The sequence below is a fragment of the Erinaceus europaeus genome, chromosome 4 (assembly GCF_950295315.1).
Source record: "Erinaceus europaeus chromosome 4, mEriEur2.1, whole genome shotgun sequence".
NCBI classification, from domain to species: domain Eukaryota; kingdom Metazoa; phylum Chordata; class Mammalia; order Eulipotyphla; family Erinaceidae; genus Erinaceus; species Erinaceus europaeus.
This window is the reverse complement of record NC_080165.1, coordinates 140,528,807-140,555,017: the sequence shown is the minus strand read 5'-3', so window position 1 is coordinate 140,555,017 and position 26,211 is coordinate 140,528,807. Positions and strand designations below refer to the sequence as shown.

At 44.0% G+C, this 26,211-nt stretch overlaps 1 protein-coding gene across 1 annotated transcript; it reads left to right on the top strand.

Annotated features, from left to right (window-relative positions):
• The first annotated feature begins 10,094 nt into the window (after positions 1-10,094).
• On the top strand, positions 10,095-25,137 carry AMD1 (adenosylmethionine decarboxylase 1). The gene is made up of 9 exons (XM_007531158.3): positions 10,095-10,538; positions 17,168-17,254; positions 18,454-18,580; positions 19,698-19,800; positions 20,844-20,886; positions 20,981-21,125; positions 21,359-21,451; positions 21,533-21,688; positions 23,030-25,137. Exons 1-9 carry the CDS (start codon positions 10,429-10,431, stop codon positions 23,168-23,170), a joined length of 1,005 nt encoding a protein of 334 aa, XP_007531220.1. The 5' UTR covers positions 10,095-10,428; the 3' UTR covers positions 23,171-25,137.
• The last annotated feature ends 1,074 nt before the right edge of the window (positions 25,138-26,211 follow it).

The following is a 26,211-nucleotide window of genomic DNA, read 5'->3' as shown; positions in this document are numbered from 1 at the left end:
TGTGCACTGTAATGTGCGCACTCAATCAGGTGTGCCACCGCCCGGTCCTGACTTTTTCTTTTTGTACACATCTCTGTGTACGACTTGTTTTGGGCTATCAGTAGACTCCTGAAGAGAAATAACAGATTTTTTAAAAAAGATTTTATTTATTCATTTATGAGAAAGATAAGGAGAGAAAGAACCAGACATCACTCTGGCACATGTGCTGCTGGGGATCGAACTTGGGACCTCATGCTTGAGAGTCTACTGCTGCGCCACCTCCCGGACCACAACATATTTTTTTAATTATCTTTTAAAAAATATTTTATTTTCCCTTTTGTTGCCCTTGTTATTTTTATTGTTGTTGTAGATATTATTGTTGTTGATGTCATCATTGTTGGAAAGGACAGAAAGAAATGGAGAGAGGAGGGGAAGATAAAGAGGGGGAAAGACAGACACCTGCAGACCTGCAGGGGATCCTTATGCCGGTCCTTGCACTTCACATCACCTGCGCTTAACCCGCTGCACTACCGCCCGACTTCCAATTATCTTTTTTTATTTATTGGCTAGAGATGGTCAGAAATTGAGAGGAAGGGGGAGAAAGAGGGAAAGAGACAGAGAGTTAAGGATCCTGGTTCCAGCCCCCGGCTCCCCACCTGCAGGGGAGTCATTTCACAAGCGGTGAAGCAGGTCTGCAGGTGTCTTTCTCTCCCCCTCTCTCTATTTCTCTCTGTCCTATCCAACAATGATGACATCAATAACAACAATAATAATAACTACAACAATAAAACAAGGGCAACAAAAGGGAATAAATATTAAGAAATCTGCTTTTAAAACTTTTTAAATTTGTTATTGGATAGAGACAGAGAGAAATTGAGAGGAAAGGGAGAGAAAGAGAGGGAGAGAGAGACACCTGCAGCCCTGCTTCACCGCTCATGAAGCTTCTCCCCCTGCAAGTAGGGACCAGGGGCTTGAACCTGGGTTCTTGTGCACTGTAATGTGTGTGTTCAACCAGGTGCACCACCGCCTGGCCCCCATGACTATATTTTAAGAGTGCAAGTTCAAACCTCTAGAAATGTATGTTACTACACCACAATACCAATAACCAGTGACCCGGGACAGGTAAACCACAGAGCACAGCATTTGTATGTGTAAGGCTCCCAATTCAATCCTTAGGACCACATGTGCTGAAATGGTACTCTGACCTCTCTCCCGAGATTAAAACAAAAGTCTTCCAGGGGTGAGAGAGGAAGCTAGCTCAGCCTGTTAGAGCACCAGTTTGCAGTCAAATGCTCTACCACCAAGCTCTACCCGCTAGGGCACCAGTTTGAGCGCCTGCGATCCCAGAGAGGCAAATTCTACCCTGACACAAAACTTATGCTAGATTGAGCCTTACTCTAGTCCTCATCTCTCATATCCTCTCTCATAAATACACAGACTTTATTTATTTATTTATTTATTTCTCAGAGCACTGCTCAGCTCTGGCTTATATGTTGTTTCAGTGATTAAACCCAGGCCTCTAGGGCCTCAGGCATGAAAATCTTTTGCATAACCATCATACTATCTCCTCACCCCAAGATCAGTTCTTATTTTTAACTTCAGGTCTGCTGTAAAATATTAAGTTTGTCTTTGGAAACATTATCAGTAAATATGGTATATGCTGTCTCACTACTTTCATTTCCTTCTGGTATTTGTGTTTCACCTTTGATAGGTCGAAAGACAACGCAGACCATGAAGTCATTTCAAGCAAAAGAGCCCTTTCCTGTGGGCATGAATCGTCACTCATATTTGTCACACCAAGGAAGTTAAACAACTCTCGGGACAGATTATATTTGGGCATTATTGTTTCATTATTTAATGTAAAAATACTTTAGGTACTGCAGTGTAGTTCTTTTCTGCAGTACTTTTGTTTCTATATTTTGCAGCAAGAATACACTGCCTGAGCTGGGTGGTGACACACCAAGTTGAGCACACACATTACAATGCTCATGGTCTGGGTTCGATCCCCCAACCCCTACCAGCAGGGGAGAAACTTCAGGGGGAGTGGGAGAGCAGGCTGCAAATGTCTCTCTTTCTCTCTCTCTTTTTAATTTACTTTTTTTTTTTTCAACCAGAGCACTGCTCAGCTCTGGCTTGTGATGGTACAGGGGATGGAACCTAAGACTTTGGAGCCTCAGGCATGAGAATCTCTTTGCATAACCATTACACTATCTATACCTGCCCTCTGCTGTGCAACTCAGGCACCCAAGTTCGACATCCTCAAGGAAACACTCACGAAAGACATGTCTCTGATATCTGATTACTGTAAAAAATGGCGACTAATCCCTAGCACTGCAAAAACGGTATCATCTGTTTTCCATCTACACCATGCCTCGGCCTCGTGTGAGCTTAATGTGCAGCTTGGCGATACGAGAATCCGGCATGAAGCCCAGCCAGTCTATCTTGGCGTTACTCTCGATCGCACCCTGTCATTTCACGAACATCTCATAAAAACTGCAGCAAAGGTGGGCGCGAGGAATCACATCATTGCAAGACTGGCCAGCTCCTCATGGGGCGCGAGCACTTCCACACTGCGATCATCCTCTCTGGCATTATGCTATTCCACTGCAGAATACTGTGCCCCAGTATGGTTCCGTAGCCCCCATGTCCACTTGGTCGATTCCAAATTATATTCCTCCATGAGGATCATTTCTGGAACCATCCGTTCCACCCCGGTTCCATGGCTGCCAGTTCTTAGCAACATCGCCCTGCCAGATATTCGTCGGGATGCGGCATCATCTAAGTTCATTTCCCACATCTACGCTCGACCGGACCTGCCAATATACGCGGAGATCTTCGCCCATCCTGTCCAACGCTTGACCTCTCGTCACCCAATCTGGTCCCCTATGCCTTCACTGAACTTCTCTGTTCCAGACTCTTGGAAACAGAGCTGGCAGTCAGCTGAGGTCAAGAACAAACACCTCATCACAGACCCCTGCAAGCGTCAACCCGTCTTTGACCTAGCACGTTATGATCGGGCCCTCCTCAATTGCTATGGAACAGGCCATGGCCGGTACACCACTATGTTCCATCGCTGGGGAGCCAGAGACGACCCGAACTGCCCCTGCGGCTCCAGACAGACTATGACCCACATAGTCAACGACTGCCACCTCTCCAGATTCAAAGGAGGTCTCGAAACTTTACATCAGGCTCAACCTGACGCTGTTGACTGGCTACGGAAGAAGGGCAAACGCTAGAAGAAGAAGAACCTGCCCTCTCTCTCCTTTATCTCCTCCTCCCCTTTCAATTTCTCTTTTTCTCTTGCTTATGGCAGTGTGGGACTTGAGAGCCTCAGGCATGAAAGTCTCTTTGCATAACCATTATGCTATACCCCCACCCTCAATTTCTCTTTTTCTGATTAAAAACTAAATCATCATTATCATTTGAATGATCCATGGGCCTTCTGCAAGAGAAGTTTCACCATTCCAGGGTTTTTTGTTTGTGTTTTCCTCATTTAAATATAGAGGCATTGAAAGGAAGAGATACCACATAGCACTAGGGCTTTCTAACTGGGGCACAAGGTATGAATGGTAGAGAGGATCTTGAAAGAGAATTAGCTCAGGACCAGATCATGAAGGGTCTGAAGGTTAGGGAAAGGAATTTTGATCTGATTTTCTTTTTTTTAATTTTATTTATTTTATTTTTGAGAGAGATGCAGAGAGAGACACACCGAGAAACACCAGAGTCCTGCTCAGCTCTGGTTTATGGAGGTGCAGGGGATTGAATTTGGGATTTAGGCGCCTCAGGCATGAGAGTCTGTTTGCATAACCATTATGCTGTCTCCCCCACCCATTTTCTTTTTATCTTTCTTTTATTTTGGATAGAGACAGCAATTGAGGGGGAAGGGAGAGAGGGAGAGACACCAACAGACCTGCTTCACCACTTGTGAAGCCTCCCTTTGCAGGTGGGGACTAGAGGCTTGAGCCCAGGTCCTTGGGAACTGTAATGTGAGCATTTAACCAAGTATGCCGCCACCTGGCCCCTTGATCTGATTTTCTAACACGCGTCTTCTACATTTACCACGGAGCCAGCATTTGCATGCAGACGCATACAAAGCGATTTGATTTCCTATGCAAACAGGCTCTAGTTGTAGCGCTACTTCAGCACACAATGGTGAGATGCCAAGGATCTTAGGACAGCATATCTATGTTTTTCCTGTCAATCTCTTTTTTTCTTTTTCTCCCCCCACCCCCATCCTCCTCTCCCACTGCTTGGCTCTGATTTGTAGTAGTGCCAGGGACTGAGCCTGGGGCCTCTGAAGCCTCAAGCATGGAAATCTTTTTGCATAACTTTTTTTTTCTTTAACCAGAGCACTGTTCAGCTCTGGCTTATAGTGGTGGTGGTGGGGTTGAACCTGGGACTTTGGAGCCTCAGGCATGAGAGTCTGTTTGCATAACTATTATGCTATCTACCCTCCGCTCTTTGCATAACTATTGTGCTGTCTTCCCAGCCCTCTATCTGAGAAGGTCAACCCTGAATAGTAAAGCCCTAGAGATGACAAAAAAAAGAAAGTGTCACAAAAACATGGAGAATTGTTTCCAGAAACAGGTGTGGCTACTTGGATCACAAGGTTCTAACTAAGAATAAATGACAATGATTATCACCAGACTTTGATTGTTGCTTTTGATGAAATGCGGGTCTGGAGAAGTACCATTTCAGTCAACTGATGGAGTAACAAATACCTGCTAGGAAATAAATAAATAAGGCTAATAACCAAAATATATAAAGAACCCCCTCCCCAAACACAGAAAAAAAACTCATCCCTCCAAAAAAAAAAAAATCAAAAGTGGGGGGAGGATACAAAGAAGAGATCCAAAAAAGCCAACAGGCACATGAAAAAATGCTTCAAGTCACTGTCAGAGAAGTGCAAATAAAGAAACTACTTCACTCCTGTGATAGTCATACATCAGAAAAGGTAGCAACAACAAATGCTGGAGAGGTTGTGGGGGCAAAGGAACCCTCCTGCACCACTGGCGGGAATCTCAATGGGTTCAACTCCTGAGGAGAGCAGTCTGGAGAACCCTCACAAGGGTAAAAATAGGTCTACATTATGACCCAACAATTCCCCTCCTGGGGATATATTCTAAGGAACCAAACACACTCATCCAAACAGATTTGTGTATGTCTATGTCCATGGCAACACAATTTGTAATAGCCAAAACCTGGAAGCAACCCAGGGATCCAACAGCAGATGAGTTGTGGTATACATACACAATGGAATACTACTCAGCTATTAAGAATAATGAATTCATCTCATCTTGGATGGAGCTTGAAGGAATCATGTTAAGTGAAATTTGACAAAAGGAGAAGAATGAATACGGGATGATCTCACTCATGGACAGAAGTTGAGAAAGGGGAGGGCTAAGGGTAGATAATGTAATGGTTGTGCAGAGATTCTCTTGCCTGAGGCTCCAAGATCCCAGGTTCAGTCCCCCCACACCACCATAAACCAGAGCTGAGCAGTGCTCTGGTAAAATAAAATAAAACAGGGAAACAGTGTAGAACTTGGACTGGGTTTGGTATATTGCACTAAAGTAAAGGATTCTAGGGGTTGGGGGGGCTTTCAGGTTCCTGGTAAATGATAGTGGAAGAGGACCTAGGTTGGGGGTTATAATGTCTTACAGAAAACATAATTTTTAATTCAATTATTATTATTTTTTGCCTCCGGGGTTATCACTGAGGCTTAGTGCCAGCACTGTGAATCCACTGCTCCTGGTGGTCCTTTTTTTTTCCATTTTTACTGAATAGGACAGAGAGAAATTGAGAGACCTGCTTCAACGCTTGTGACTCGACTCCCCTGTAGGTGGGGAGCTGGGGTCTTGAACCAGGATCCTTACGCCAGTCCTTGCGCTTTGCTTTTTTTTTTTTTTTTTTTTTAACCAGAGCACTACTCAGCTCTGGTTATGGTGGTTCAGGGGATTGAAACTGGGACTTCTGTGTGGTCTGGGAGGTGGTGCAGTGGATAAAGCATCGGACTATCAGGCATGAGGTCCTCAGTTCAATCCCCAGTAGCACATGTACCATAGTGATGACTGGCTCTTTCTCTCTCCTATGTTTCTCATTAATAAATAAATAAATAAAATCTTGAAAAAAAAACTGAAAAGTTTACGTGTGTACTGTATTAAAAAAAGTGGGAAATGTTATGCATGTACAGACTATTGTATTTACTGTTGAATGTAAAACATTAATTCCCCAGTAAAGAAATTAATAAGAAAGAAAAAGACAAGAAACTGGGACTTCAGAGCCTCAGGCAGGAAGGAGAGTCCCTTTGCATACCCATTATGCTACCTTCCCGAGGGACTACATGCACAAGATCAGTGCTCTAGCTCCTTCCTCCTCCTCCCTCTTTCTCTGTTTCATGTGAAATTCTTCCTCAAAAGTAATTAATCTTTAAAAAAAAATTCTATTTATTATTATTTTTTTATTTTTACTCCAGGGTTATCGCTGGGACTTGGTGCCTACACTATAAATCCACTGCTCCAGGATGTTATTTTTTCCCCTTTTGTTGCCCTTGTTGTTTATCGTTGTTGTTATTATTACTGTTGTTGTCATTGCTGTCATCATTGTTGTATAGGACAGAGAGGGAGAGAAGATAGACACCTGCAGACCTGCTTCACCTCTTGTGAAGAGACCCCCCCCCTGCAGGTGGGGAGCCGGGGGCTCGAACTGGGATCCTTATGCTGGTCCCTGCACTTGGTGCAACGTGCGCTTAACCTGCTGTGCTACCATCTGCCCCCCCCCCCACCAAAGTAATTAATCTGAGGGGGGGAGAGAGAGAGAGAAAAAAGCATGTATGTTTTAGGAAGGTCAAGGGGTTGGGAGTCCTTGACTCAGTCTTTCACATGCAGTGTTCACAGTGAGCATTTCTTACAAAACTGTCCAAATGGGGGAGGAGAGTTAAAAAGGAGGAGTTAAAAAGGGGAAAAATGTCACCAGTTGGGAGTCAGGCGATAGCTCAGCGGGTTAAGCGTAGATGGCGCAAAGCACAGGGGCCGGCGTAAGGATCCAGGTTCGAGCCCCTGACTCCCCACTTGCCAGGGGAGTCTTCACAGGCGGTGAAGCAGGTCTGCAGGTGTCTGTCTTTCTCTCCCCCTCTCTGTCTTCCACTCCTCTCTCCATTTCTCTCTGTCCTATCCAACAGCAATGACATTAATAACAACAACAATAATAACTACAACAATAAAAAACAAGGTAACAAAAGAGAAAATATATATATATATAAACCAAGCAGTGAAGCAGATATGCTGGTGTCTATCTTTCTCTCCCCACTCTCCATTTATCTCTGTTCTATCCAACAACGACAACAATAACTACAACAATATAACAATAAGGGCAACAGAAGGGAATAAATAAATATTAAAAAACAAAGTTACCAGTGAAATAGTTCACTTGGATAGTGCATTGCTTTGCCATGTGTGCCACCCAGGTTTAAGCCAGGTCCTCACAGCATCAGAGGCAGAAAAATATATGTAATTATGTTTATATTCCTCGAGCTCCTTCATCTGGGACAGTACATGCTTCGCCATGCTTACCACCCACCTTCAAGTCCCCTATATGACACAGGAGCACGAAGGCACTGACAGCAGCTTCGTTGCCATAGTGTCCATCTGAACTTTGTCTTTTCTATCTGAAAAAGTTAGCCTGGAGTGGGAACCAACCTACAAAAAAAAAAATCAATTTTACTAGTACCAGCTAAGTTAATAGATATAATTCCAAAGGAGTTACTTTGCCAAGATTCTTGGCACTTTTACACTAACTTAAATTACATTTGGAAAAAGTATAACTGTAATTGAAAAGCAACTAATTATAACCAATTATAAGCCAAATTATGTATATCCCACAATTAGTGTTTGAGGTGGTTTAGTAGACTGATCCTCAATTTCAATAAGCAACCATCAAGTAACTGACTAGCTTGTAAAACGCATAAGTACTTCCTTTATTTTTATTCCAAGTATAACCACCACATGCTCTTTTAATTATTATAATAAAATAAGCAACATTTATTACCTTTTGTCCCAATCCTTGATTTGAGTTGAAAGATCTTTTTTTAATGCATGACAAAAGTAGTCTCTGTGCCTACCACACAACGCAGCTTCTTTCAACAGAGTCAGTGGAGAAATGTGAACGAATTCACATTCTGGTAAGCCCGCTATCATACTGCAGGGAATCTAGATGGCAAACGAAAACCATATTTTTTTCAGTAATTAAAAAAAAAAATTAGTTCATTTATTTGGACATTACCTGGGCTTCACTTAATCCCAGGATGATTTCAGATAGAAAGAGTGAAAGAGACCACAGCTCCAAAGCTTGCTCCAAAGTGTCAGGGACCTGGTCCCGCATAGGCCAAAGTGGAACACTAGCCAAGTGAGAGCCTCTGCCCCTGCTCCCCACATTGACAGCATTATGTCCTCCCCTCTCTCTTTCGTGGTGATAATGGGGAATGAACTTGGGACCTTGTAGCCTCAGGCATGAAAGTATGTGTCTTTGCATAACCATTATGCTGTCTCCCTGCTCTATTTTATTTCTTCCAGCTGAGGGAAATCTTTCCAGAAGGAAGACAGGGAAGTAAGTCCTTTGTCATAATGGCACTGGTCAAACTGGTCTCCTCTCTTCCTCCCAATTTTTAACTAAAAATAATTTTGTTAACATAATTTCACCTCAGGTCATATAAAAACTCTGTCTTGATAACCATTTTACACTTTATGTTGATTCCTTAAATATTCTACTGGTGGTTTTTAAATTTTTAAAAAGTTTTTATTATGATAATAGAAATGGGGAGAGGGAGGAGAGACGCCTGCTGCACCATTTGTGAAGTCTGCCCCCCCCCCGCAGGTGGGGAGTGGGTTCCCACTCAAGTCCCTACGCAGGGAAATTTGTGCAATTTACCAGCAGTAACACCACCGGCCCCCAAAGGCAACACAACTGGTTCTTTAAATGACCATTAGTGACCACTGTTCTATGAATTCCCACGCACATTGGTTATTTAATTTGTTTTGGTTTTGTTTTAACCAGTGCACTGCTCAGCTCTGACTAAATGGTCCTGGTGATTGGAGCTTAGAGACTTTGGAACTCCAAGGCATGAAAAGTCTTATTACCTAACCTCTATGCTATCTCCCAGTCCGCCATGTGCCTTTCTTGTAGGTTGAGATATGCTAGTACTGTGAATTTTGGGAGCCGTGAAAAGACATCAGTTTCAGAAAAGTAAAAGGGGAAAAATTATATATATATATATATATATATCATGCACTCTAGATCTGATTTCACTAAGACCCAGTTTCTAGAAACAGTTTTGTAAAAGAACACTCCCACCCGTTCATCTAGTGGTGCACGCGAGTGGCCAACTTCGAGGGCGGGCGAGCACATGGTGGGAGGCTGGGTAGAGCACATCGCTCCCGGCCGGGGCTTCTCTCTCTCTCTCTCTCTTTCAGACGACGCTTCTTGCTATTGTGCAAACGGTGGACGCGGGGAACTGCGTTCACTCGCACAAGGGCCGAGGCGTGAGCAGAATGAAAGCGCTTTCGGACCCGGCCCCTGGCAACGAGTGCGTCATGCACAAATGCCGAGTTCCAAAGCCGGGCTTCGCGGGTCTCTGGGAAACCCCGGAGAATGGACAGGCGGCCGCGACCGCCGGGAAACTGCCCGGGGCCCCCGCCGCCACCCGTCCTGCGTCCCCACCCAAGCTGCCTGCTCATCAGCTGTTTTACGCAGCGCTTCGACAACCTCTCCTCCTTCTGGTCCTCCATCTCTTCCTCCTCGGACCCCGCCACGCCCTACCTCCACCTTCAGCCTTCCCCCTCATCCCCCATTCGGCCCTAGGTTTCCAGATCGCCGCCGGACCACACGGCGCCAACTCCCGCCCAGGACAGGAGCGCGAAGGCGAAGCGCGGCGCGGCGGGCAGCTCCCCGCGCTCTAGGAAGGCCGGCGGCAGCCATCCGCGACCAGGCGGCCGCTGATCGACAGGCGGCTGCAGCTATGAGCCGCAGGGGCGGGACTCGACGTCACTTCCTGTCCTTGCGGAGCTGCAGGGGTATATAAGCTCGGTGCTCACGCAGTGCTCTCGCTTCCACAGTATGGCCGGCGACATTAGCTAGCGCTCGCTCTGCTCTCTTTAACGGGGAAACAGCGGACTACAAGAGACTGAACTTGTATCTGCCTCTTTCCAAACGGACTCGTTCAACTTTCGCTCACACACGGGGAAAACAAAAAAAGCCGGGAAAATTTTATTAATCCTTTTTTTAAAGAAAAATTTAATATAAAATTATAGCAAGAAGAAGAAGAAGAAGAAAAAAAAAAGGAACCTGAACTTTACAGCTGGAACAAACCGCGGCGGCGGCGGCGGCGGCGGCGGGAGAAGAGGTTTTATTTAGTTGATTTTCTGTGGTTGTTGGTTGTTCGCTCGTCTCACGGTGATGGAAGCTGCACATTTTTTCGAAGGAACCGAGAAGCTGCTGGAGGTTTGGTTCTCCAGGCAGCAGCCCGACGCTAACCAGGGATCTGGGGACCTTCGCACCATCCCAAGGTAGGAGCTCGGGACTGGCTCGCCGGAGCCTGGATGGGTGGGGTGGGGTGGCGGCAGGCCCTGGGTGCCCGAAGCCTTCAGGTGGGGCTCCCGGGCCGAGCTTGGGGAGCGGCCGTGTCCACGCGGAGCCGCAGCCGGCTGCTCCCGCCGCCGTTGCCGCCGGGGGGAGGGGAGGGTCGGGGCGGGGAGGGGGCCGGCGCCACCGCGTGCTCAGGTAACGTCCCAGGCGGGGCGGCCGGGCTTGAACCTGCGGACTTGTGTGGTCCCGGGCCTGGCTGCTCCCTCCCGGCAGGTGTGGCTCCGCGGGCGTAGTCGCCCTTTCGGGCGTGCCCGCCTCGAGGGGGGGGGGGAGGGCGGGGAGTGTCGGGCCCCGGGGCGGAGGGGCTGCACCCAAGGCCCGGCCTCGGGCCGACCGCGCTGTCAGCTGCGGGAGATTGGAGGGGGGGTGGGGGCCTCGTGGGCGCTGCAGCCGAGCCTGTTCGGGGCGGGCCGTGCAAGGCCGGCGCGGGGACCTCTTGACCTTGGCTTGTGTAACCTGCGCGGGGAAGAGGGGCAGGGTGGGCGGAGGAGGTAGGAGGTCTGTCTGCGTTTGCGCTTTGCGTCTGCACTCGCGGGCCGGGCCGAGCCAGACCCCGGGCAGAGTCCCCCCGGGGGCCTCCCGGGCTCGGGTTGCAAACCCGCAGGCGCCTAGGCCTCTGGCTCCGGGGCCGCACGGTAGCGGCGGCGCGGGGGCCCTCGTGGCCTCTCCATTGAGCAGCGGCGGCCAATGAGCTCGGGGCCCCGGCGCGAGCCCGGCCCGGGGCGTGGGCCAATGGGCGCGCCCGGAATGCTGGGCCGCGCCGCCGCCTCCCGGACAAAAAGCAGCCGGAGCCGGGAGTCCGCGCGACACGTGCTGCCGCCGCCGCCGCTGCTGAGACTTTGGAGGCCGCACGAGTCGAGGTGGGATGTCGGGAAAGCATCGCGGGGGTGGGGTGCACACGCCACGGGTTTCATCGCCGACTTTTTCGTGACCCTGAAAGAAAAAAAAAAGTGAACAGCCGTTTCCTGTGTGCGAAGGCCTGAGACGAGGAACATTTCTCATGGGAGACGATGGCTTTTCTGATAAATGCGGGAAAGCTTACTGTTTCCTGGGAGAGGAATACTCCCCTGATCTGACTGGTCTACCTTTGGCTTCGATGGTTCTGGTTTGCGTTACCCAGAGAATCTTGTCTAGAACTGATGTGCTACAGTTTTGTAAAATGAATAACATTGTTTAGTTTTAGCAGTTTTAAGCATTGCGAAGTACACCTTCTTAATAAAGGGAGGAGGCTTTTTTTTTTTTAAATCCTATCCTTAGGCCAAAAGGCTAGAATCTTAATTTTTTTTCTTTTTAGTTCCCTAAATGAAGGGGGAGTAAAAAGCAACAAGGACAGAGTTGAGCAGTGCTCTGGTCTCTTCTGTATTTTTCCCTCCACCCCCTAAAACCAAGAACACAATTCATCTAGTACAGTTATGAAGCATGTGTTAACAAAAAAAAAGTAATAAAAAAAACTCTAAGGACATGGAAAGGATCAAGAGTGAAGGCCCATGTGTTTTGTTTTATATATATATTATTCCCTTTTGTTCTTGTTTTGTTGTTGTAGTTATTGTTGATGTTGGATAGGACAGAGAAATGGAGAGAGAAGGGGAAGACAGAGGGGGAGAGAAAGATAGACACCCGAAGACCTGTTTCACCACTTGTGAATCGACTCCCCTGCAGGTGGGGAACCGGGAGCTGAAACCAAGATCCTTAAGCCGTCCTCTACTGTCCGACGCCCAGGTCCGCGTGTTTTTTTCTCTTGTTGCCCTTTTAAAAAAATTATTGTCCGTTATTATTATTGATATCGTTGTCATTAGATAGGACAGAAATGGAGAGAGGAGGGGAAGACAAAAATAGACAACTGCAGACCTGCTTCACTGCCTGTGAAGCATTTTTTTTTTTTATCCAGAGCGGTGTTCAGCTCTGGCTTATGGTGATGCAGGGGATTGAACCTGGAATTTTGGAGCCTCAGGCATGAGAGTCTGTTTGCATAACCATTATGCTACCTACCCTCTGCCCGAACCTGGTACTTAGAAGCCTCCGACGTGAGGGTCTGTTTTACATAACCATCATGCTATCAAACCGTGTGTCCCTCCCCCCCTTTTCTTTTTTTACAGAAGCAGGTGTGCTTTTATTTTACTAGGAGAATGTTGTCTGGGATAAAAGATACAAGCTGAGATGGAATAGTTCTTGGGTTTATTTTTTGTTAACATTTTATTTGACAATGCCTATTACTACTAGACCACTTTACATCAGGCTCAACCTGACGCTGTTGACTGGCTAGAAGAATAGCCAGAAGAATAGCTGACCACTGCTCAGCTCTGGTTTGTAGTAGTGCTGGGGATTGAACCTGGGACCTCAAAGCCTGAGGCATGTAAGTTAGCTGATACATGAGACATGTAAGTTAGTTGAGGCATGTAAGTTAGTTGGGGGTATTGTTTTTACAATTATGTACAAATATTAAAACAAAGTTAATGTTGGAAAAGATATTACAACTACTGGATGTTTTGCTATATTTTTTTCAATGTAACTTTATGAGCAAAAAAGTATTTTCAGTAAAGGATTGCTATATAGTTACAAAGACATAAATCACACCTCAGCTTTACCAGAAATCATACCTTCACCCCAACATGGGAGTTTCTTTCTTTGTGGTGATTTATATAGCAGGAATCTATAACCTGTTGCCAAAAAGCCTTTTAGAGTAAATGCTTTGGATGGAAAAGGGGTCCTATTGAATAAGCTTCCTCAAAACAGTTTGCTGTGTCCAAATCAATTACCATTTTAGTAAGTGGACATTGAAAGTTATAATTGATAGCATGTGCCACTAATACTGATAATTGATGTAAAGGGGGAGACTGAGATGGGATATTTAATACTGTGATTATGATGTGCCTTCTAGGCTGGTTTCTTTAGCAAAAATGGGAAAGCTTATTTGCCAGAGGAAAACATTCTCATAATTTAACTTCCAGTCACCCTAGGCTTTACTGAAGATTAATCTCATCTTTAAGATGCATTTGACCAGATAATACTACTACACTGGGTCAGGTGTAGCTAAGGTCACAGTTAAGGAAAGCTTCAAACCATGATGGATGGTTGGGAGGAGTGGGTAAAGTGCTTGAAATCTAAAACCAGATGGTTTTTACTTTTTAATACTCCCTTTTTGTTATCCTTGTTTTATTGCTGGTTATTATTGATGTCATCGTTGTTGGGTAGGACAGAGAGAAATGGAGAGAGGAGGGGGAGAGAAAGATAGACAGCTGCAGACTTGCTTCACCGCCTGCAGTTGGGGAGCCCGGGCCTCAAACCCGGATCCTTATGCCAGCCCTTGCTTCATGCCACCTGCACTTAACCCACTGCACTACTGGCCGACTCCCTGGTTTTTACTTCTAAGAAGTGTTCCACTAAGGGATTCTGACCATATTGGAGACCTTTTTGTTCTTGTTAAATTTGCGTTTATTATTTTATCAGAGCACTGTTAGATTGATTTGGTTGGTGGTGGTGTGCAAGGGCATTGAGCCTGGGACTTGGGAGCCTGGAGCTGCATGTGGTACAATTATGAGCTTCCCAGTCAGGGGAGACATTCTGGCTTTTGCTACAATGTGGGTGGTATGATATGGGATCAGTCTAAACTAGACAGGGAGATGTGATCTTGTATGTAGGATATAAAGAAACACAGCAGAAAGGATAAAGTCAAATGAAAACTTTTATTAAAGATGTTAGAAGTCATGGTCGTGGGTGGGGCACCTGGTTGAGCGCACATGTTACAGTGCACAAGGACCCAGGTTCCAGCTCCCAGTCCCCACCTGCAGGGGGAAAGTTTTGCAAGTGGTGAAGCAATAAAAAGTGGTGAAGGTGTCTCTCACTCTCTGTCACCCCTTTCCCTCTCAATTTCTGGTTCTCTGCCAAATAAAGATAATGTTGTAAAAAGTCATGGGGGGATTGTAATGGTGGAGGCATCCAGTTGACTGACATGGGGAAAGATTTATATTGGCACTTTGGTAAAAGTGGGTATGGCGGTATGAAGTGGGAGTCATAACAACACAGCCATTGGCTCAAATTAAAGAAGTACCTGTGGTCCAGTGTGAAACATACAACAGTCCAGGAGGTGGCACAGTGAGTGATAGACGCTCAAGCATGGGGTCCTGAGTTCAGTCCCCAGCAGCGCATGTACTATGTTTCACTCTTACTCTTTCCTCCTGTCTTACAAATACCCTGAATAATTGGTGTACTGCACCAAAGTAAAAGACTGGGGTGGTGGGGAGAGCTCAGGTCCTGTAAAATAATGGCGGAGGGGGACCTACTGGCTGGGGGTTGAACTGTTACGTGGAAATGTTCCACATGTACAAACTACTGTATTTTACTGTCATCTGTCAATCATCAATCCCCCAATAAAGAAATAGATCTATTTTAAAAGTACCTTAAACAAATGAAGTTGTATACAAATGAATTTTAGTGACTGGAGAAGTAACAGAGTGAGTGTATTGTATATTCCTTTTATGTGCAAGGCCCTATGATTTACCCAGTGGGCATTTCTTTACAACACCAGTGACTAAAAATCTTTTTAAAACACTTTAGTTCTAGCTTGGTAAACAACAGGTAAGTAAAGAATCAAACTTGCATGCCTTTAGTTCCTCATTTGGTATCATCTGTCACCTGTAACAAATGAGATCTTAAATAACTGGCCGTGGAATTAGACGCCAGACTTGAATACATTTAAGCCCTGCGGTCCCAGGTTCAATTGTCTCTATCTCCGTAAGCTGGAAATGAACAGTGCTCCATTCTCAGAGCTTTTAAAACTTTATTGTTACTATTTGTAAAGGGCCAGAGTAAAATGAAAAACTTTTATTGTAACTACTCAGTTCTACCTTAATTATTTGGAGACTGTCTGCGAGGAACACCAGAGTCCTGCTTCACACAAACCATCTTGGAAGTTGAACCTGGCCCTTCATGCAACCAGGGCACACTCAGCACTGTTTGGCAGCCCAGCTTGGCAAAGTTAATGTTACCTGTTAAGAGCACCTTTTAAAAATGGTGTGGACCAGAAGATTTTTTTAAATTTGTATTGCCACCCAGCTTGTTGCTAGAGGCTCAGTGCCTATTTGATTGATTAGGACAGAGAAATTGAGAGGGGTGGGAGAGCTAGAGATGGAAACAAGTACAAAAATCCTAAGATTGGTTTATACTAAGATCTTACTGTTTTTTAAATTACTGTTTAATTAACGTGTGAGAGAACACCAACCTGGTGCACATGATCCCAGCCAGGGCTTAACTCTCCAACACTACCCCAAGTACCAGGACATCTCTCAGGTCTTTGACTGAAAAATAAGGCTTTCACTACACCCACTTGCTTTGGTATAAATGACTGATGTGCCAAATACTAAGAACATAACACAGTCTTTTTTTTTTATAACACAGTCTTAATTGGTCACATGAAACTACTTTGTCATTACCTTTTATACTGGACTCTACTGTGAATCTCTTAGTTATGCCAGTTAACTTTTTTTCCTTTTTTTAACCGGAGCACTGCTCAGCTCTGGCTTATGGTGGTGCTGGGGGTTGAACCTGGGACTATGGAGCCTCGAGCAGGAGCGTCTGTTTGCATAGAGATTATGCTTTATGCTATCTACCCCTGCCCCAGGCTAACTTTTCAACATGGCTGTAAGCCGGTGGGGGGAGAGAAACACAAAGTGCTGGTACCCTGCCTGCTGAACTGTCCACGGACCCATAGAAATTGTCAAGCCCTGCGATCAAGCTGCCAGTGTGATAGTAGGGAATAGATCTAGATTTTAGTTTTATGGTGTATTCAATTAACGTGATAGTCTGAGACTTCTTTGGCAGTCCTAATTGGTAAAGCAAATAACCTTTGTCCCAAAAGACAGTAGTAGTCTGCTTCTTTCTCCCCTCTCCCTCTCTCTCAATGGCAGGGTACTATTCCATGGAGTATATATAAACCATAACTAAATATTTATTTGCTTATTTAGTGAAAAGAAGATACAGAGCAAGAGACCCGAGACCTTAGAGCCACAAGCATGAAAGTCTCCTGCTGTTGCCCCAGCCCTCTCGTAATTTCCTTTTTTGTTAATATTTACTTATTCCCTTTTGTTGCCCTTGTTTTATTGTTGTAGCTGTTATTGTTGTTGTGATTGGTGTCATTGTTATTGGAAAGGACAGAGAAATGGAGAGAGATGGGGAAGACTTAGCCCGCTGCACTACCGCCCAACCCCCCATTTCTTGATTTAGTCATATTTCAGTGGGTATTTAGACTCCTGGTGGGAAAGATGCTTCCTAACCGTCTTTTCACATGGGGGTAGTTTTTGAGAGAGCTTGGCCTGACCTGACCGGATGTAGCCTACACCCATGAGGACTTTCATGGGAACTGCTCTATCTTTTCAGATAGAGCAAAAACAAGCTATTCGGGTATGTCAGTATAAATTTCTGGAGCAAAGCTGTAATGTTGGTACTGAGAAGCTGGAATGGCTAGAGGACATACCCACCCTGGGGTCTAAGTGTGAGCTTTGTCATTCTGATAACAGGCAAGTAATCATCTCACCCTTTTTTTGTTGAATAATAGATCCGAGTGGGATATACTTTTGAAGGATGTGCAATGTTCAATCATAAGTGTGACAAAAACTGACAAGCAGGAAGCTTATGTACTCAGGTAAGTTCTAAAAAATTTGCTCAAAAAATTGATTTATGGTGGTGCAGTGAGGGATTGAATCTGGTACCTCTGGTGTCTTGAGTATGAAAGTCTTTCACAAAATCAAGCTGTCTTGGGTTGGTTCAGTGCACATATTACCAAATGCCAGGATCTAGCCTTGAGTGGCTGGGGAGGGGTGGGGCTTTGAATTGGTAAAGTCTGCAGGTGTTTTGTCTTTCTGTCTTTCCTCCCTTATCAGTTTTTCTCTGGCCTATCCAGTTTAAAAAAAAATAAAGGTGGCCCCCAAAAACTGCCTCTATAGTATTAAAAAAGTTATTGTGCTATCTTTCCCACTTAACCTAATAAATAATAGAGTGCAAAGAATGTCTACTTCCAGTATTCCTGGAGACTAGATTCCAAAGTCTCAGTAGTCCCAGGTGATCTTTTACCTACCCTCTCCTTACAGTTAGCAGGAAGCTTCTCCATAAGGAAGGGAAGAATGCAAAGTCCTTAGTCCCAACAAAACTTCAAGCAAAGTGAACATTAACCTCACCATACAAATAGAATTTTAGTATATAAGCAAAGAAAGGCAGCCAGTCAACCATCTTTTCAGGCAAACACATTTGCCCTTTAGCAGTGTGCTGGGGCGGGAACACCAGCTCCTGTGCAGTCATCTCTGCTTTTATACACTGTTGCCGAAGAAATCCAGGTGTAAGTGGACCTGCCCAATTTAAATCCATGTTATTCAGAGGTTGACTGTAAATTGGTGCTTAAAATACATATTGTAATAAACTTTGGGGCTCCTGGATTGAACAAGGGGCATGAGGAAAGGTCCGTGTTTCTATTTTTCTAAGCTTGTGTTTAGTGTATAGATGCTGTTTAAAATGCATAAAATGCATGGTAAAAGACACAGTGAGATGGTTCCAGAAAGAAGTACGTGTGTGGGTGGTGTGAACTGAACGATGTCCTTGAGGAAAGACTTTTAGGAAGAATATAATGAGGTAATACTTGTGACTCTAGAACTTTTCATCTGTTTTTGCACAAGAATCACATTTAAGTTGATTCCTCCCATGCCATGATTTACATTTAAAATAGACTGAAACCTAAATGGCATTGTGTGTGTGTGTGTGTGTGTGTGTGTGTGTGTGTGGTGGGAATGCTTTGCTTATATTTCGAGCCAATAAAAATCATCTTCCTACTGTGACCTTTTCCACCTGCAGTGAGAGTAGCATGTTTGTCTCCAAGAGACGTTTCATTTTGAAGACATGTGGTACCACCCTCTTGCTGAAAGCACTGGTTCCTCTGTTGAAACTTGCTAGGGATTACAGTGGGTTTGACTCAATTCAAGTAAGTAATACCCCCTCTTTTTCTTTTTTTCCTCAGCCATAAATGTCTAAGCTTTTGTGATGTACTTGCTAGACAATTAGTTACTTCAACTGTAATGTATAAGGATGTTCGCAACATGTAGAAAAGGTCTGTTACTTCAAAGCAGCGGAAAGTGTAGAGGGAACTGAAAATTGAGTCGGAAAAAATGAAACCAGATACTTTATATTTTATTTATAAAAAGGAAACACTGACAAAACCAGGATAAGAGGGGTACAACTCCACAGTTCCCACCACCAGATCTCCATATCCCATCCCCTCCCCTGATAGCTTTCCTATTCTTTACCCCTCTGGGCTAAGTATGGACCCTGGGTCATTGTGGGGTGCAGAAGGTGGAGGTCTGGCTTCTGTAATTGCTTCCCCGCTGAACATGGGCATTAACAAGCCGATCCATACTCTCAGCCTGCCTCTCTTTCCTTAGTGGGGCAGGGTCCTGGGGAATCAGCTGCAGGACACACTGATGGGGTTGTCTGACCAGGGAAGTCTGGTTGGTATCAACCAGATACTTTCTGAAGTTGATGTGTTTCCTATGAATGGAGAGAAGCTAAGAAAGGGAGAACAGAACAAGACCTGGTTTTCACAACAGAGTTCTGTGTGCATCATCTAATTATGATGGCTTTTATTTTTCCCCTTTAAAAATTTAACAGGACACATGTAGAGGATTGATCATTGTGGTGAGGAACAGATGATAAGTCCTAGTATTTTAGTTAGGGTAATAAAGGGTGACTTGCTTTAGGACTTAAAATGTTTTTGGTCTTTTAGTGGTTTGTAAGGAGTCTCACAGTCTATTAGCTGTGCTAAACGTGCCTCCCACCATTAACCAGTACACCTAGGTCTTCTAAAGTTCAATCTATAACTTAAATGCTCTGTTGACCATGTACACATGGACAATTCAAACAGTCACATCTAATCACAAATTTAGAATTTGGGTTTGTCGACTAACAAGACTTGCACGTTCACGTAAGATTAGAAACATGCTTATTGAGGAAACTAGTATGGAGGCAGTTCTGACCTTGATATGCATAAGATGTGTAGTTTAGAATTGGTACATTTATATGAATTTATGTCTCTTTTCTCCTAGAGCTTCTTTTATTCTCGTAAGAATTTCATGAAGCCTTCTCACCAAGGGTACCCACACCGGAATTTCCAGGAAGAAATAGAGTTTCTTAATGCGATTTTCCCAAGTAAGTTTATGCAGATAGACTTGAAACCTGCCTTTTTCTGGCATTGTCTCATGTAAGACTGAATAGATGCAGAGGTGTGTGTATGTGAGAGAGAGAGAACATCATAAAGATCACAAAGATATGTTCAGAGCAGCATTCCCAAGTGTATGGTGCTTGGATTGGATGTGGCTTCTCCCCCATGCGTGCCATGTGTCCTATCCATTAAGCCACCTGCCTGGCAGGTCTTTTTTTTTTTTTCCTGACTGCTCTTAAGATAGCATAAAATGTTTTGCATTTATTACGTTTGACTACTAAAAAAAACTTACCTTTTTACCAGAGCACTGCTCAGCTCAGGTTTGTGGGGTTGGGGGGGGTTTGAACTGGGAATTTGAAGCCTTAGGCTTGAGTGTCTTTGTCTAGTCCTACCCAAAAGGGAAATTTTTTATTATTTTCTTTATTTATTGGATAGAAACAGCCAAAAATTGAGGGAAAGGGGTGATAGGGAGAGAGAGACACCTGCAACACTCGTGAAGCTTTCCCCCTGCAGGTGGGGACTGGGGGCTTGAACCCAGGTCCTTGTCCACTGTAATGTGTGCGCTCAACCAGGTGCACCACCAGCCAGCCCCCAAAAGGGAAGACTTCTTTTTTTTTTTCATATTTTATTTATTCCCTTTTGTTGCCCTTGTTGTTTTATTGTTGTAGTTATTATTGTTGTCGTTGTTGGATAGAACAGAGAGAAATGGAGAGAGGAGGGGAAGACAGGAGGAGAGAAAGACACCTGCAGACCTGCTTCACCGCCTGTGAAGCGACGCCCCTGCAGGTGGGGAGCCGGGGTTCGAACCGGGATCCTTATGCCGGTCCTTGTGCTTTGCGCCACCTGCGCTTAACCCGCTGCACTATAGCCCGACTCCCAGGGAAGACTTCTATAAGCTGACTTTATATGGGAGAGTTGAGTGTAACCGGTTTTCATCTCCTGGTGGAGTGGAGTTCTGGGGGTGAATGCGCCATGTCCCACCAATGGCTGAACTGCCCTCCAACATGCGTTTTGTTCTCTTCCTCAACAGATGGAGCAGCATATTGTATGGGACGTCTGAATTCTGACTGCTGGTATGCCGGGTGCAGTGGGTGGAGGGGGGTTGTTTTAAATTTCTTCTAAGCTATCAGTTAATGCGTTTAGACACTAATTCTTATGTTTACATAGGTACTTGTATACTTTGGATTTCCCAGAGAATCGGGTAATCAGTCAGCCAGATCAAACCCTGGAAATTCTGATGAGTGAGCTTGACCCAGCAGTTATGGACCAGTTCTACATGAAAGATGGTGTTACTGCAAATGATGTCACTCGTGTAAGCATTTCCAATAGTAATTTTGGGTTTTTCTTAACAATAAGTACTTGATTTTCAGCCAGAGCGATGGTGCTGGGAATCGAAGCTGGACCTCAGAGGCTCTGACACAGAAGTCTTGTATGACCACTCTGCTGCCTCCCACCCCTCACAATAAATACTTAAAGCTTTTCCAGTTTCCTTTTTTCAGATTTGTCTTCAATTCTGTTCTCTTTTTCTCCTCCCTGCTCCCTTAGGAGAGTGGAATTTGTGACCTGATACCAGGTTCTGTCATTGATGCCACACTGTTCAATCCTTGTGGGTATTCGATGAATGGAATGAAATCGGATGTAAGTAATGAATTTTGCTTAATACCGACACTGTTAAATGTGCCCTCTTCCGATGTTAATGTAAAGCTTTTTTTCTTGAAGGGAACTTATTGGACTATTCACATCACTCCAGAACCAGAATTCTCTTATGTTAGCTTTGAAACAAACTTAAGTCAGACCTCCTATGATGACCTGATCAGGAAAGTTGTGGAAATCTTCAAGCCAGGAAAATTTGTGACCACCCTGTTTGTAAATCAGGTAATTTGCTTTTTTATTAATAGTAAAAGCTTAAGGGAAATACATTCTTAGGTGACACATCAGTTACATAATCCAGAAGCACACAACTAGTTGGTATTGGTAGATGAGAAGCCTATTATCTAGATGACTTAAGAAGCTGCTGTGGTCTCTGTCTTCTAAGATTTTTTTTTAAAAGATTTTACTTATTAATGAGAAAGATAGGAGAGAGAGAAAGAACCAGACATCGCTCTAGTACATGTGCTTCCGGGGATTGAACTCAAGACCTCATGCTTGAGAGTCTAGTGCCTTAGCCACTGCACCACCACCCAGACCACAAAATATTTTATTTCTTCATTTATGAGAGGTATAGGAGAGAAAGATCCAGACATCACTTTGGCACATATGCTGCCGGGGATTGAACTCAGGACCTCATGTTTGAGAGTTCAATGTTTTATCCACTGTGCCACCACTGGACTTTAAGATTTTAAAAAAAAATGTGTTCCCTTTTGTTGCCCTTGTAGTTATTGTTATTGATGTCATTGTTGTTGGATAGGACAAAGAGAAATGGAGAAGGCAGGGCAAGACGGGAGAGAGAAAGCTAGACACCTGCAGACCTGCTCCACTTCTTGTGAAGTGACTCCCCTGCAGGTGGGGAGCCAGGGGCTCAAACCAGGATCCTTATGCTGGTCCTTGTGGGTCTCTCTTTTAAAAAAAGGAATTCCTTGGTTTTTTTTTTTTTTTTTTTTTTAACCAGAGCACTGCTCAGCTCTGGCTTATGGTGGAGCGGGGGAATGAACCTGGGACTCTGGAGCCTCAGGCATGAGTCTCTTTGCATAACCATTATGCTGTCTACCTGCCACCAGAATTGCTTGTTTTATTTCTAGCCCAATTAATTGATGGACTCTTAATGTCCTGTCTTTATTTTCCTGCCTAAGGCAAAAGTCCGTGAAAGTCCCACTCCTCTAACCAGCCTTAGGAAGGTAGAGGCCTGCAGAATAGGTCACTTGAATAGTGTTCCGCTTTTGCTGTGTCTCAGGCCAACTTTGAGTCCAGCCCTCACCACACTGGAAGAAGCTATTCTGCAGTGGCTTCCTTTTCTCCCTCTCCTACCCCCCTCCGTCTCCTTTTTTCAAGGGCATTGAACCTGGGAAGCCTCAGGCATAAGTCTTTTTGCCTAACCATTATGTTATGTTACCTCCCCCATAGCTGTGCCTGTTTAAAACAACCCAAATAAAACAACCCAAAAAAGGCTCTCGGTTGTTTTATTAAGATAGGCTTAAATGTCATTGCATGATTGTTTTCTCTGAAAATACGTGTGTAGGTTGCAAGCGCTAACAGCTCATTTAAAATTTATTTCCCCAGAGTTCTAAGTGTCGCACCGTGCTCTCTTCACACCAGAAGATTGAAGGTTTTAAACGCCTGGATTGCCAGAGCGCTATGTTCAATGATTACAATTTTGTTTTTACCAGTTTTGCTAAGAAGCAGCAACAGCAGCAGAGTTGATTAAGAAAAATGAGGAAGAAACGCAAAAAGAGAACACTCGTAGAAGGTGGTGGTTGCTTCTTAGACACTGATTCCGGGGGCCATGCTTTCCTTCACCACCACCTCGTAGTAGCAGAAAGCCCTAGATGTAAAGATAGTGTAATCATTTTGAATTGTATGCATTATTATATCAAGGAGTTAGATATCTTGCATGAATGCTCTCTTCTGTGTTTAGGTATCCTATGCCACTCTTGCTGTGAAATTGAAGTGCATGTAGAAAAAACCTTTTACTATATGAAACTTTACAAAAGTTGTGAAAGAAATTCAATTTGGTTTACAAACAATGTGATGTTTCTCCAGGTCTCAGCCAAAATTCCCCACAGACAAGGCTTTCGTCCTCATTAGGTAAATGGCCTCAGCCTAACACCTGGGACTGTTCTATTAAATTGCTGCCAGGATCTCACATCCAGTTACCTCCACTTTCTAGAATGTTTTCTCTACTAATGTACTGAAACCAATTTCTACTTCATGCAAATGTTTTTGCAACTGAGAATTCAAGTTTTTCATGCATAAGTCAAGCCTCTTAAGAAAATAACAGCAGTTAACAACTTTGTTCACTGTCGTTTTGACATTACTGCCTGCACTTGTATTTCTTGATTTTGCTTCCTCCCTCGATCTGTCTACCCACCACTCCCCCAGCCACTCCAATAAAGCAATACACTTACACTGTGGGTTTATACAGACTGATCTTACGCCCCAGGGGGTGGAGGGCCGAACCCCGGACTTCCTTTTTTCTTGATGTTCAGGGGGTTTGGCTTCATTTTTTATTGACACAGATTCTTAGAATTTGGTAACATCACATTTCTAGCGTTGCCTTAGATTTGGTCTAGAACATCTGGCAATGCTGTTTGGCAGCCGCATGCCAGGTATCTGCACACTGAGAAACAACATTTCAGAAACACCATGCCCTTTTTGACTTGGATAACAGAGGGATTTTTATCATGAAGCTTCTCAGCAAAACAAAGTTTATACTAGACTCTTCAAGTCAAGTCAACTCATGGTTTAATTTTTCACGTGTAGCAGCCACTTCCACTAAGCCATGCCATAAATGGTTGAAATGGAATTACTTTGTGAATTTCTGAGTCGTGATTCATGTGATTTGTCCCTCGGCTTTCTTTCACCATCCGTGGTTTCATAGTCAAGTGGATGGCTGGCTGCCCAGAGATTTGTTGAGGCTCTGCAGATAGAGTGGAGCAGAATGTTGTAGAAAACAATTTCCACATGTTCACTGAGAACAAAAACTTAACAGTACACGCTTTCAAGAGTTGGCATGTTTTAGCTACATTTGCAAATACTGTGAGGTTTAAGCATCTGAAAAGAAGGTTTGACTAAATTTTGTATCCTTGTCCTCAGTTTTTTAATTTACTCCTGGATTGACACAGTGATGTTTTTGTTCCTTCCGTATTTATAAGTGAAACACATTTTTGAGTGTTTCTACACAAAACCTACTTGGTTGAAAATCAAGTGGTTGGAACATTTAACTTTTTTATTTTCCACATGCTGTTGATTGAAAGTTTCATTTAAGAAACTTTTGATCAATGTTATCAGTTTGATTCTGTAATTAACGCACAGACAGTATCGTGGTTTTTTTTTTTTTGGTGCTGTTTTGAGGACCAATACTGAAAGTGGGTTTTTTTTCTCCCTTGAACAGTGTCCCAATAGCTTTGACATTTGTTGGCTTTGAGGTCTGATTTTGTTTCTTCTAATTTAAAATTTCTAATGTTAAAACTAAACAAATTTTTATGGAACAAAGCCTAGAAAAATGAAAATTGTAGATTGAATAGTGATTAAATTATCTTAGTGTGTACGGTAAAGGAGGGAAATTTTTTGGTATCACAATTTCTCTTCATGGTGTTGGACTTAAATCAGCTTAAATGTATTTCTGTACCACAATTTAAGCTTCAATAAAAGTTTGCTTAATTCATTGACTAGCAACAAGATAAATGTCATATATTTTCTTGTTTTCAGTTTCTAATTTCTGAAATTGAAATTTTGTAAACACACCTCCCTCCCATGTGGTTTGTATCTTTTATTTAAAAAAAATTTTTTTTTTAAAATTTTATTTATTCCCTTTTGTTGCCCTTGTTTTTTTATTGTTGTAGTTATTATTGTTGTCGTTGTTGTTGGATAGGACAGAAATGGAGAGAGGAGGGGAAGACAGAGAGGAGGAGAAAAAGATAGACACCTGCAGACCTGCTTCACCGCCTGTGAAGCGACTCCCCTGCAGGTGGGGAGCCGAGGTTCGAACCCGGAACCTTATGCCAGTCCTTGTGCTTTGCGCCACCTGCGCTTAACCTGCTGCGCTACAGCCCGACTCCCGGTTTGTATCTTTTCTTTTTAATAATAGTCCAAAGTCAAGCTGGGCAGTTTTGTAATCAGCGTATAATCTTACCAAAAGTCCTCTGTCCCTTTTAGTCCTGCTTGAGGATTCAGTTATTTTACCTATATTTGCTGTTCATGTCTTTCCCAATGTGACTCAGCTAACAGTGTGCTGATAGTGGAGGGTTCCAGGAACCCTGGAAAGTAGAGCAGCCTTTCTGACACCCTGGTGTCCTTGACACTGGTGTTTCAAGCAGTTTGACTTCCACTCACCCATTTTCTCCAAATCAGCTCTGATTGGGATCCAGTCTATAGAACAAGAACTAGTAATTAGAGTAAGAGTGCTTTGATGCGACTTTGTATGTGGCTTTGTTTTTGAAAAGCCAAGTTTTCAGCCCAGAAGTCAAAAAGACTCAGGTGCTGTTTACTGATGGGCTCATGTCTATGCAATTGCATTGTTACTATAATTATAGCCCAGGAAAACTCTTAGTGCTATTAATGGAAGTCATAGTGCTAGGTGCTAAGATTATCTACGTGACTCAGCAACTTGCCCAAGGATGTCATTCAAGTAGAGGAGGTAGACACGCACACTGGCATGACAGGAGTCTGCTTCTTGCTTTAGGAGCTTAACAGCCCAAGGAGGATCCACTAAGAGGAGGTTGCATTCTAAAGCAGACACTTTA

Excerpts from the sequence above, each read along its gene's own strand:
- AMD1 (XM_007531158.3), top strand. The coding sequence starts at position 10,429 with ATGGAAGCTGCACATTTTTTCGAAGGAACCGAGAAGCTGCTGGAGGTT. Across the intron at positions 10,539-17,167 it reads GACCTTCGCACCATCCCAAG|ATCCGAGTGGGATATACTTT; the intron begins GTAGGAGCTCGG and ends GTTGAATAATAG. Across the intron at positions 21,126-21,358 it reads CTGCAAATGATGTCACTCGT|GAGAGTGGAATTTGTGACCT; the intron begins GTAAGCATTTCC and ends CTGCTCCCTTAG.